Source organism: Canis aureus, chromosome 8 (genome assembly GCF_053574225.1).
Source record: "Canis aureus isolate CA01 chromosome 8, VMU_Caureus_v.1.0, whole genome shotgun sequence".
Lineage (NCBI taxonomy): Eukaryota > Metazoa > Chordata > Mammalia > Carnivora > Canidae > Canis > Canis aureus.
Window position 1 is genome coordinate 20082215 of NC_135618.1, and position 13649 is coordinate 20095863.

Consider the following 13649-nt stretch of genomic DNA (forward strand, 5'->3'; position numbering starts at 1 on the left):
CTTAATTTAATATTTCAAATAGGCTTTTTCTTGATCTTAGTAACATGGGGGAAGGGAGAGACATCTGAACTGACAGGATCTGGACATAAGAAGAGGATGAGGGAAAGATATTCTAGATAGAGGGTATAATACTCAAAAGACAGCAAACCATAGACTGTAGAAAGAGAAATAAGTTGACTTTTGCTAAAATGTAGATTTTAATTGAACTAGAAATGTTGGAGAACCTTTATAACCTTTTATGGTCCTTTATTCTTCATTTTCAGTGCTATTGTTCGGTCAATCCTTTTCAAGATCTAGCACATTTAGATAATGACAATATTTGTATAGCACCCTGGAGTAAATGGATAAGGCCGCTTACCCTATGAGGCAACTGCTAGATGCCTTAAGGGCCTAACAGATCAATGTATTGGGTAGTGATAAAGTAATTAAACATCCCTGGCAGCTGGAAGCTGACAGTTTGAACTACAGTGTTCCCAACTGAATATAAATAATTTTGGCAGAATATAAACAATACTGAGATAAGGCCATTCTGTGACTAGCAAAGATTGAAATATGACTACTATGTAATTATTTCTGAAACTTGAAGCAAGGACACTCAAGAACCACAAAAATAACTAAACATCCCCCTCTTCTGGCTAACACAAATGACTACTATTTCCTTAATTCTCCCACCTCCAAGATAAGATATACCAAAATATCCAATACTTCACTTTTTGAAAGTATCCAATTAGAACTGACTTCTGCTCTCTCTAAACCCTCCTAAGAATCACCAGCACAAGCTGAAATCCTATAAATAAGCTCCTCCCAACCTCCTGAGATAACCCACGGCTCTAGCAGTTCAAAAATACTTAACTTTCCTCAAATACAGATGTGTTCCCAGTGGTCTTTGGATGAAAAGTTTCATATTTAAAGTCCTCCACAGCATAATTTGAGTCTCCCTTTCTGGTACTCCTATTAACACTAATCCATCAAAACACATTCACTTGCCATTATTCAAATAGTCTCAAGACTTTCTAAGATTGTACCTTTGATATTACCTCTTGTCTTAGAAGCTGCTCACTTCTTTGTCTATCAGAAGCTTATCAACTTTCAAGGTCAACTTTAAATGGTACCTCTATTATGGACATCTATCCTTATCACCCCATCTGAAGTGATTTCTCTATCCTCTGAGCCCCTAGAGAATTTCTTTGTCCCTATTACTCACTGCATGCTGCCTTATATATTTACGAGGGAAGCACAGTGGTGACGTATAGAGCACTCTAAAGTAAGAAAACATGAGTTTTAATATTGGCTCTTATCTGTAAAAAATAGATTAAAAATACCTCTTTTGTTTACCTCACAGAGATGAAAAAGATAGAATGAAATTAAGTATGTGAAAGCATTTTAAAATTAAGTGATAGAGCATGGAATATCTTTACTATTATTACTTAAGGATTAAACAAGTAACTATAAAATTAAAATTGTCCAGAGTACTATGAAAGAGAGGAGCACAGTGCTATATGATAACTGGAGGCATTGTCCTAGTCAGGAATGTCTTGGAAGGCTTCCCTAAGAAGCAACAAATGAGTTGAGGATTAAAGAAAGAATGGGAATTAAGAAGGCAAAGAGGCAGAAGAAAGAGTACTTCAGGCCGAAGGGATGGCATATGCAAAAGCTCTATGACAAGGGAAAGCATGGCATATCAGAGAAATTGAAAGATGTTTAAGTGTACTTTATGCTTTGAACTGCTTCGATTTTCTCTCAAATTAGTGTGGCTGATGCTCAGCAAGTAAAGAAAGCAGGCAAGAGATGAGAGGAGAAAGGTCAGGCTGTATTTGTAGAATGGCTCTACCGTGGTACCTTGGCAATTTCATGTCTCTACATAGGCCATATCTAAGACTCAACCATTTACAGAATGCCCACTGATCCTCCTTGGGACATGTCAGGATAGGCAGTCTTGTGAGGAGATGCTAAAAGCCACTTCTCATTTGGCTCTCTATCTGCATAAGGCAGCCTTGAAGTAGTCTCTCATCTGCCTCTGGTTCCAGTAAGGCACTGGATTTTCTACCTTGCCCCTTCCAAATGCAGGCTATAAAGCCACTTAACTGCAGCCTAGAGCTAATGTCTCAAAAACAAAACAACCCACCATTTGTGTTATCTGGCCCTTCCAGTTCAGTGTCATCCTGTGAGATTAGAAATGCAAACAACTGATAACATGTTGATCTTGTTTTGCTGTCTATGAAAGTTATAAACTATCGAGATCCATTTAGGTTTCTTGTGTCCTTACCAGCCAATTCTACAGAGGTGAGGCAAGACTATCTAGCAGCTGCCGTCCCATTGCAGGAACTGACGACCACATGACAGTATGGGATGTTAATGATTTGGATCTTTTATTCCAAGACCTAGGTTTTATTCTAAAACCACTACAGTGATTTAATCAAGAAAGGAACATAATTAAACTGGCATTTTGAAAAAGGGCTACCAAAAGAGTCTAGGCAAAAAAAAAAAAAAAAAAAAAAAAAAAGAAGGTAACTCAATCTAGAGTGGTGATAGTAGTAGAGTCAGAGAATGGGCTGACTTGAGAGCTAAACAGCAAGTAAAAATATTTTTAATACAGAATCAAGTGAAACACTTTTCTTTCTTGAGCAGCATATTGTTTTCCCTGTAGTTTTACTGCCTTTCCTTTAGCGTAGCAGTATCTATCTTAAATTTAAGTGTATTTGATATTTCAGAGACAAAAACAAATATTGGAGACACCACATATTTATTCTCCCTTCATAGATAACTCCTTTCTTGAGCCCTCCATCTTCCTCCTAATGCAATGTAGGCCTTCCTATAGCTGTTATCTCAAATTTCCTTTCATTAGGCTTCTTGAGTCAATCCACTATTCTCAGGATCTTTGATTTTTTTCTTTCTTAGTTAACTTTGTTATATTTTGCTCATCCTCAAGCAACTGCCTCAGAAAAGATATGCGTGAGTTGAACTTTCTAAATCTTTTAATGTATTAAGATTATTTTACTTTCACACTTAATAGTTTGGCTGGGTATAGAACACAGAGTTGAAAATCATTTTTCCCTAAACTTTTAAGACTATTGTCTTCTACCATCCAGTGTTGCTAATAAAGATTAACAAAATTTTAATTTTTGTTCCTTGGAAGCATTTATTAATTTCTCTTTATCCATGATGTTCTGAAATGTTGCAATTATTCCTCCTTTGTAGATATTCTTTCATTCATCCTAACTAGCACTGAGTAAGCCTTTTTGACGTGCAAATCTGTATCTCCAAGTGTAGAAAATTTTCTTAAATCATTTCTTCTGATCTGTTTGTTCTCTCTTTCTGGAACACTTATAAGTCAGTTATCACACTCCTAGATTTCCCTTTCTCTCTTATATTTTTTCTTCCTTGTCTAATTCCAGATAATCAGACTATCCAGATAAATAGCAAAACTGAGATTCTAACTAAGGTAGTCTAATTCCAGAGCCTGATCTCTCAACACCCTGCTTCCCTAGTTATACTAGCTATCTTAATTCTCCCCCCAAATAATACACTTAATTTACATAGGGAAGAAATCACAGGACTTGGGGATGGGTAGACTAGGAGGAAATGCCTTGTAGGTTGTTTTGCAATAAGGGATAAGGAATTGCCTTGTTTCTTAATTCAAGGACTCCTAATAGATGCATTTCTATACATCACCACAAGATGGTGTACAATGACTACACACATTTATTCCCAGTGGTTGAAAACTGCCATTTGGGAGTTAAATTTTAGAGATTCTGGAGACTCCCACAAATTTCAAGGCAGAGTTGGCAAGTCTTGTTGGGAACTAAGACTGTATATACAAGTTTGTTTATAGAATATTAGCATATGGATATTAATGATCTAAATGACAAAAAACTTATTTCTTTTAGAAATGGTATTTAGAAAAATATAAGTGGTCCCCCATCTCCAACCCACTTGCCGTAACTTGAGAATTGTTTTAACTTGTCTTTTTTTTTTTAAGGTTTTATTTATTTATTCATGAAAGACACACAGAGAGAGGTAGAGACACAGGCAGAGGAAGAAGCAGGCTCCATGCAGGAAGCCCCCGATGCGGGACTCGATTCTGGGACTCCAGAATCACGTCCTGAGCTGAAGACAGATGCTCAACTGCTGAGCCACCCAGGCATCCCTTAACTTGTCTTAATAACAAATATAAGCTACCAGAGATTTATAATTGGAAAAATTAGGTTCTCAAAGAAAATTGACGTAAGTTGTATTCTTAGGTGTAACGTTAATAGATCCCATACTACAAAACTATATAATCTGAAATGCATATATTTTCAGTTTTCTCACATGTGAATTTGAAGGTTTTTAAGGCGCCTCCAATACTAAGGATTTAAAGTAAAATAAATTTATTAATGGCAACTAGAACTGTATTTAAGGAAAATATTTAAAATTAACAGGGTCAGTTAATAATTTTTAACTATATTATGTGAATTAAGGCACATACTTTAATTTGTATATATGGCCCGATAATTTGATATCATAATACTAAAATATGTGTTGAACTTGTGAGCACATTTAGAAACAATTATTTAGCAACTACAGTCTCTGAACTGAATATCACTTCGTATCATTTAATAATGAGAGATCAGTTCAGAAGAACTGAAACGTGGATTGTTTTGAAAAAGCCCAAATTTTGTTGTCATAACCTTAGTAGAGTAAACCTATGATCCCTTCATTGTGTCACTTATTAAGAAAGATGCAGATAGGGTGTATGTATGTTATGTTTAAAAGTATAGTTATGTATCTTTATTTGGGGACATATGAATTTGCATATAAGAACTGAATTATATAATTGGAATGTTCATTAGTTTTGGGATAGTTGAAAAATAGATTCAAAGGGGTACATGCATCCCAATGTTTATTTATTTAAAAGATTTATTTATTTATTCATGAGAGACAGAGAGAGAGAAGAGGCAGAGACACAGGCAGAGGGAGAAGCAGGCTCCATGCAGGGAGCCCGACCCAGGACTCGATCCCAGGTCTCCAGGATCAGGCCCTGGGCTGAAGGTGGCGCTAAACCGCTGAGCCACCTGGGCTGCCCCGCATCCCAATGTTTATAGCAGCATTATCAGAATAGCCAAAATCTGGAAAGTGCCCTAATGTCCATCAACTGATGAATGGGAAAAAAAAGGTGTGGTATATGTATATATATAATGGAATATCACTCAGCCATCAAAAAGAATGAAATCTTGCCATTTGCAACGATGTGGATAGACCTGGAATGTGTTATGCTAAGAGAAATAAGTCAGAGAAAGAAATACCATATGATTTCATTCATATGTGGAATTTAAGAAACAAAGATGAACATAGGGCAAGGGGGAGAAAAAGAGAGGGAGACAAACCATAAGCAAATCTTAATGACAGAGAACTGAAGGCTGATGGAGGGAGGAGAGTGGGAGGGGGTTAGATGGGTGATGGGTATTAAGGAGGGGACTTGTTAGATGGGTGATGGGTATTAAGGAGGGCACCAGGTGTTCTAAGTGAAAGATCACTGAATTCTACTCTTGAAACCAACATTGCACTATATGTTAGCTAACTAGAATTTAAATAAAAATTAGGAAAAAAATATTTAGGATGGTTGTGTGTATATTTATGTGAAGTGTGTGTGTGTGTGTGTGTGTGTGTGTGATAAAATATTATTTGTCTGATAGGAAGCATCTTTTATCTGTTTTCAAAGGATTCTGCAAAATAGGTAGGGAACTTCTGCCCTTGTAAAAGGCTCATGCTAGCAGAAAGTAAACATTCCAACTTTTCACTACAATCTTAAGTAACAAACAATTCAAGCTACTTTAAACAAATGCAGCTGGTGAGTGGAGGAAATGTGTTACATGGACACAGAAATGTCACAGAATCCAAAAGCAGTTCAGCAAGGCATCAGAAGGGATTGAACCCAAGAAATGGGAAGTCATCAGAATCCCAGCTCTGGCATTCTCGTCTTTGCACCTCTCTGTTCCTCTGCTTCAGTTTTCTCTTCCAAAGTGCAGCTGTGATCTTTTCTGAATGTGGTAAAGGATGGCCACCTGATGCCTCTGAGTCTATATTATCTGCGTGCAGCTCTAATTCTAAATTGTCTTTCTTAAAATGATTTCTGACGCTACTGTAAATGGTATTTTAAAAATTGTTATTTCTATCTCTCTTTTGTTTGCTTGGGCATAGTAATACAATTGTTTTTCAAATGTTTTAGTTGAAATATAATTTAACCATAAATTCTACCCTTTGAAAGTGTACAATTTGTCTTTAATTCTGTACTCTCAAATATATTCCACTGATCTATATATCTATTATTGTGCCAGTACAACACTGTCTTGATTACATGGCTTTGTAATAAGTTTTGAAATCAGGAATTGTGAGTCCTCTATCCCTGTTCTTTTTTTTTTTTTTTAATAGATTGATTGGCTAATTTGGATCCCTCACATTCCCATGAATTTTAAAATCAGCTTGTGAATTTCTGCCAAAAGCAGAGCTAGGGTTTTGATAGAGATTGCAGTGTATCTGCGGATTGATTTGGAAAATGTCGCCCCCTTAGCAATATTAAGACATCCAATCCATGAACATAGAATATCTTTCCATTTATTTACATATTCTTTAATTTCTCTCAGTGGGGTTTGTAGTTTCCTGTGTTCACATCTTGCACTAATTTTATTACATGTATTCTTAAATATTTTATTATTTTTAGTGCTATTATAATTTAATATTGACTCTGTATCCAGTAATATTTCTAAATTTATATATTAGTTCCAGTGTGTCTGTGGAGTCTTTTGGGTTTTCTAAGTATATAATCATGTTGCTTTTAAGTAATGAGAGCTCATTTCTTTCTGTTTTTTTTTTTTAATTTAAAGATTTTATTTATTTACTCATGAGAAACACAGACAGAGAGGCAGAGACATAGGCACAGAGAAGTAGGGTCCTTTCAGGAAGGGAGTAGGACTCGATCCCAGGACCCCGGGATCATGACCCGAGCTGATGGCAGACTATCAGGCACCCCTGAGAGTTTATTTCTTTCTTCCCAATCCTTATCACTTTTATTTCTTTTTATTACAGAACTGTATTGACTAGAACTTCTAATCCAATGTTAAATATAGTAATAGAGAACATTTTCATATCATCTTCTATCTAAATAGGAAAGCCTTAAAAAAAGGCCTTAAACCTATTTCAATATTGTGCATGACATTTTGTTTTATATATTTTTTAATAAAAAATGAGCATTAAAATACAAAGAGAATTGATTTTTGTCAAACTTTTTTGACCTCTATCAAGATGATCACATAGTTTCTTTTTCTCTCTTTTTTATTCCTGCTAATGTAGTGAAATACATGAATGCTAAGGGTGGAACAAGCCATGCTTAATTGTACTGTATTATGCTTTTTAAATATATGGCTGGATTCAACTCGCTAATTTTGTTAAGAACTTTTGGATCTATTTCCATGAGATACATTGGTCAATAATTTCTCTTTCTTTTAATGTCCTTGTCAGGATTTGACATCAAGATATCCATGTTGGTCCTGTTCAAAAAAAGCATTAGAAAATATTTTCTATCCTATGAAAAAATTTGGCTAAGTTTGATGATTATTTTTCCTAAATGTTTGGGGGAAATTTACCAATAAGATCACCAGTCCCTCAGGATTTCTTTGTGAAAAGATTTTTTTAAAGATTTTATTTATTTATTCATGAGAGACACAGAGAGAGGCAGAGACAGGAGAAGCAGGCTCCATGTAAGGAGCCCAATATGGGACTTGATCACTGGACTCCGGGATCACGCCCTGAACCGAAGGCAGATGCCCAACAACTGATCCACCCAGGCGTCCCTGTGGAAAGATTTTTAATTGCTTCAATTCTATTACAAGTATCAGACTACTCAAAAAATTTTTTCTGTTAGTTTTGGCTTCTGTCTTAGCTTTGTTGATTTTTCCTTTTGTACATTTACATTCTATATTTCATTCACTTCTGTTTCTATCTTTATTATTTCTGTACTTCTATATTCCTTATGTTTGATACGCTTTAGTCCTGAGGTTATAAGAGTATTTTTGTTGGGTGCCTGGGTGGCTCAGTGGTTGAGCATCTGCCTTTGGCTCAGATTGTGATCCTGGGATTCCAGGATCGAGTCCCACATCAGGCTCCTCGCAGAGCCTGCTTCTCCCTCTGCCTGTATCTCTGCCTCTCTCTGTCTCTCTTGAATAGATAAATAAAATCTTTTTTAAAAAAGTATTTTTGCATTTTAATTCTACATACATTTAAAACTCTACAAGTCATTTCAATTATTTTACAAGAGTTAATTAAGATTTAGCCATTTTTTTGCCCTTTCTAATATTTTTCATTCCCTTCAGCATTTCTGTACTTTCATCTGTGGTCATTTTCCTTTAAGGAACTCCCTCAAGTATCTCTTTTACTGATGGCCAATAAATTTAGTAATAGTGATGGAGTGCTTCAGTTTTGTTTTATTTTGTTTTCTTCTCAAAATGTCTCCATTTCACTTTCATTTTTAAAGATATTTTTCACTGGGCATAGAAATCTAGGGTAGCAGTTTTTTGAAGCATTTTGAAGCTGTTGGTCCATTATCTTCTGTTTCCATCATCATAGTTGATAAATCAATCAGCTGTCAGTTTCACTGTTGCACCTTTGAAGGTAATGTGTAGTTTTTCTGTGGCTGCTTTTAAGATTTTCAGCAGTTTTGCTATAACATGCCCAACTGTGGTTTTCTGTGTACTTATCTCCTGGGTCTGCAAAGTTCTGAATCTATGAGCTGATATCTTTCTTACTTTGTAATATTCTCAGCCATTGTCTCTAAATATTGCATTTGTCCCATTCTTCTCTGTTTCAGAGATTTTGATTATGTACATTTTATACCTTCTGAGTATTATGCTTTTTTGTGTTCTTTCCATTCTCTTATCTCTGGGCTTTGAGTATTTTTTTCTTGATATGTCTAACAGTACACAAATCCTGAGTTTGGCTATATCCAATCCATTATTAAACCTACCAATGAGTTTTTTCACTTCAGATATTGTATTTTTCAATTCAGGAAAGTCCATTTAAATCTCTGTATGGGTTACAATTTTCTGGTGAAATTTCCCAGCCTTTCACTAATTTTTTTCCTTTATTTTCTTGAAAATATTAAATATAGTTATTTTACAATCTTTAAATGCTAGCTCTTTAATTTGAATCATCTACAGAGCTGCTTCACTTTCTTTACATTGTTTTTTTTTTAAGATTTTATTTATTCATGAGAGACACCGAGAGAGGGGGAGAGAGAGAGAGAGAGAGAGAGAGGCAGAGACACAGGCAGAGGGAGAAGCAGGCTCCATGCAGGGAGCCTGATGTGGGACTCGATCCAGGGATTCCAGGATCGCACCCTGGGCTGAAAGCAAGCACTAAACTGCTGAGCCACCCAGGGATCCCCATCTTTACATTGTTAATTATCAGTCATATGGTCTTGCCTCTTTGAAAGTCTCATTTTTTATTGTGGCAGACACTGTGTCTGTAGATTCTAGATTATTTTGTATTACACCAAAGACGGTTTCCTTTTCCTCTTTCAGGCAAACATGGTAAGTGGCTGATCATAGAAACTCTTTTTGAGAGCATGGCATACTCAAGCTTTTTAATTAAGAGCCTACAGGTCCTGGACTCCTCAGCCCTGAAATGGTTCTCCCTCTGGAATTTTAGTTCCTTTAATCTGCTTTCACAAATGTCCTAAAAATTATAATTTTTATAACTTGGGTAGACTTAATAGTTGTTGCTGTGGATGCCCTAGCCTGCCACAAACTACTGCATCCTACCCAGAGATGGGAGTTCTTCTGCACTTTTTTTTTTTTTTTTGAGAGAGAGAGAACACGTGAGAGACACAAGCAGAGGCAAGGGCAGAGTGAGAGGGAGAAGCAGATGCCTCCCTAAGCAGGAAGGTCAATGAGGGGCCCAATCCTAGGATACAGGATCACAACCTGAGCCACAGGTAGATGTTTAACCAACTGAACCTCCCAGGTACCCTCCTCTGTGTTCTTTAAAGGGGAGGGAGATGAGTGTTCATGGGTTCACATGTGCTCTTCCTGCCTTCTTTCACTGCAGTTGCTATTACTACCAATTCAGAAAACATAACTGTTTAGGTTACTCTGGTAGGAGCCACAGCTTTCACATTCCTCAATACCTATTAATTGCTCCCCTTACTTATAATTAGCTATCTGAATATGAACTCAGTATTGAATGATAATAGTTACTATTCACTTCTTATGTATGAGTAATGTATTTATATTTTTTCTTAAATCCTTACCATTTACAAATATATACTGAAACACTTACAGAGGCTATAATATGATATTCAATTTTCTTCAAAACATATAAGGGAAAAACTGAAGAGAGGTATAGATGAAACAATATAAGCCGTGAGTTGATCATTGTTTAAGGTAGGTAATGAGTACATTAGGGTTCATTATACAGGTCTGTCTATTTTTGCATATGTTTGAAATACTCCATAATAAAAACAAATTGAAAAAAAATTTTTAAAGATTTTATTTATTTACTCATGAGAGACACACAGGGAGAACAGCAGAGACATAGGCAGAGGGAGAGGCTCTCTGTGGGGAACCTGATACGGGACTCAATCCCAGGACCCTGGGATCAGGACCTGAGCCAAAGGCAGATGCTCCACCACTGAGCCACCCATGCGCCCCCGTAATAAAAATTTTTAAGTTCACTGTCATCTGGTTTGCCTCATCAAATCTACAAAGTCTTGTATATCATTTACTCTTCCCCAACAATAGCCATAAGAATAGAATGGGTATGAAAAAGAGGCATTGTGTATCAAAAAACTAGACAAATAATTTGTGCTCCAAATATCACCCCAATTTGACAAATACTAATTATAAGAATTCCTACTACATATCATTAATGCAATTATTATGAAGCTTAAAGATCTTCATCTGAATGAAGCAGAAATTATAAGAATTCCTACTACATATCATTAATGCAATTATTATGAAGCTTAAAGATCTTCATCTGAATGAAGCAGTACCATAACACTGATACTCCTCCCTAGCCATAACTTTTTTTTTTCTTCCTAGCCATAACTTTAATGCAATAAAGGAATAATTATAGCTATTTACCTTTATTGGGTCCTGCTATAGTAGATCTATTTGAATGTTTAGAATGGGAAATCTCTGTTTCTGATTTTTTTCGCATAATTATTTGATTTCCAAGCCTCCTGGGTCCTAAGTAAAAGACTGTAAATTTCTGCTGAATATCAAGTCCAACTAGAAAAAGGAAAAAAAGTATACAAGTACTTATTTAAGTCATATAAATCTAGCCATGAAATCATTTATTTGTTTTTATATTTCTCATATTTCTGGATCTTTTGAAATGAAAGAGCTAACAAGTCCAGGAAATAAAAATGTCAAAAAAGGGGGGGGGTTAAAAGTATCACAAATTAAACTTTATACACCATAAAAATAAAAATCAATGTTCCTACAATTTAAGTTTTATCTTGAAAAATAAAATACCTATAAATGAACAGATAAATTTTTAATTTTTTTAACCTAGTCCATGCTTTTACCTATCTAAATACATGAAACTTTCTTTAAAATTATTCATATTATTTAAATAAATTACCTTTACCCAGTATCATTTAAATTGCTTTTCTGTTTCAGCATGAAGGAAATTTTTTAATGTTATCATATTCTTTACATTACTTCAATGAACTTACCATACTCAGAACTAATTAGATTTATGCTAAGATCTTCAGATTTAAAAGCTCTCCTCACATCAATCTTTTTAGTCCAATTTCCAGCTTTTAATAAAACAGAATCCCTGAAAAAAAGCAATGTATCATTTAAATAGTGATCCAAATACTAAATGAAATAATATATTAATCATCAAGGGCAGACTAACCCATAGATAGGTTCTATCTGGTAGTAAACTGAAGTCAGTACTGAAAACTATTTGCCGCAGATTCTGAGGAGGGAGAAATGGAGTGTCAATTCAGCTACCACAACCATAATTTTCTTAACTACATATTGACCAACAGCTGATTCCAAGTTGCGTTGCCAACTTTCAGGCCCACCTGAATACAGAGTTGACATCAACAACCCATGAGCTTGCCCCAGTCACTACCACTTTTAAATGGTTATACACAGCTTACACGAATTTGTGAGAATTAGAATAGTATCTTTAAAATTCATATAAAATAGTCTGTATCCACTAACGTTACAAACCAGCAACCAATTTTGTGATTTAATTTATTTTAGATTTATATACTCAAGACTGCCTTCAGACTTAATTGTCACAGAGGACAAAGTCTCTATTTCTTTAGGAATAGACTACATTGCATAGAATATTTTAGAAAGATATCCTCCAGTACTCTGACAACAATGAAGAGATTCCCATTTCAGAGTCACTGCCAATCCTGAATTTACAAGTCAAATAATATGATTAGGAGCATAGGCTCTGGAGTCAGACTGCTTGGGTTTAAATCTAGATTTTGCTATAAACTACCTATATGACCTTGGCAAATTAAACTCTCAGTCTCAATTTCTTCCTCTATTAAATTAAGATAATGATAGCACCTGTCTATACAAAGCTTAAACAATTCAACACCTGGAACCTACTAAGAGCTCGAAAAATACTGGCTATAGCTATAACTGATAATCTTAGAATTTGCTTATGGCATCCTGGGAGAAAATAACAGTATCAGAAAAAAGGCTGATGTAAAAACCATAGAATGGCATGCTAGAGAACCAGGTGTAAGGAAAGATACCTCCTTTATATATTTGATCTTGTTGCCTGATCCTAAAATGAAGCTATAGTAGTTGGTTGGGTTTTAATTTGGAAATATTAGATATATATCGTGAAGGAGCAGAAGGAAGGTAATCAAAGAGTACAAGGTTGTGAATGACTGGTGACAAGCAACAAAATAAGAAAGTTCAACAAAAGTGGGCTACAGTTACTCCTAAAGATCATTTATTCACTCGTTTCAAACCATGGTGATAGATTTCACACTTCATTCATCTGAGTACTAACAACAGACCAATGTTAATACCTTCTTTAACAGACAAGTAAAGAAACTACCCCATTACAGCATAAGGAAAATGTAATTTAATTAATCCCACAGTGGATTTTACTACTCTTTCTCAGCAGAATATTTCTTTTATAGTATATGCTTAGAAATAAAATCAAATGGAAATTATACTTACATAATTTTGTGCTTAAAAACCAGCTGGTTATCTGCATCACCTATGATTAAGGTAACATAGTGAGAATCTGGTGATGTTCTTCTAGCTTGTAGCTGTTCAAAGTTTCTTAATATAATTGTCACTAATATTTCTGCCATGGTATCACTGTATCTTGCAATCTTTAAAAAAAGGATAGGCATAAAAGGTGTTAAAAATAACCTTACTACTCATATTCAGTTCCAAGTCAGCTATAGGTAGCTTTATTCCTGAAAAGACAATGAAATACTTAAAAAAAAAAAAAACAGAAAATATTTACCTGTTCCACTTCAACTTCATATTTTGGTAGATACATCACTGTTTCTTTTATTTGCGTTCCAAAAGGGGGGTGTCTATTTAAAATCTAAAAACATTTATATCATTATATTCTTACCATAAGACTAGAAGTTATTTTAGTATATTTTTTAGAGTCAATAG

At 35.1% G+C, this 13649-nt stretch overlaps 1 protein-coding gene across 16 annotated transcripts in view; it reads right to left on the reverse strand.

Moving 5' to 3' along the window:
• HFM1 (helicase for meiosis 1) overlaps positions 1 to 13649 on the reverse strand; it is a 139904-nt gene that overhangs the window by 27632 nt on the left and 98623 nt on the right. For all 16 annotated transcript variants that reach the window (XR_013384335.1, XR_013384334.1, XR_013384333.1 and 13 more), the window contains 4 exons: positions 13492 to 13575; positions 13197 to 13354; positions 11711 to 11814; positions 11115 to 11261 (listed from right to left, as the gene is read on the reverse strand). Coding sequence is in view for 13 of the 16 variants with exons in the window: in XM_077905386.1 (XP_077761512.1) it covers positions 11115 to 11261; positions 11711 to 11814; positions 13197 to 13354; positions 13492 to 13575 (493 nt within the window). In the remaining 3 variants the exon portion in view is untranslated. The remainder of the gene's footprint in view (positions 1 to 11114; positions 11262 to 11710; positions 11815 to 13196; positions 13355 to 13491; positions 13576 to 13649) is intronic.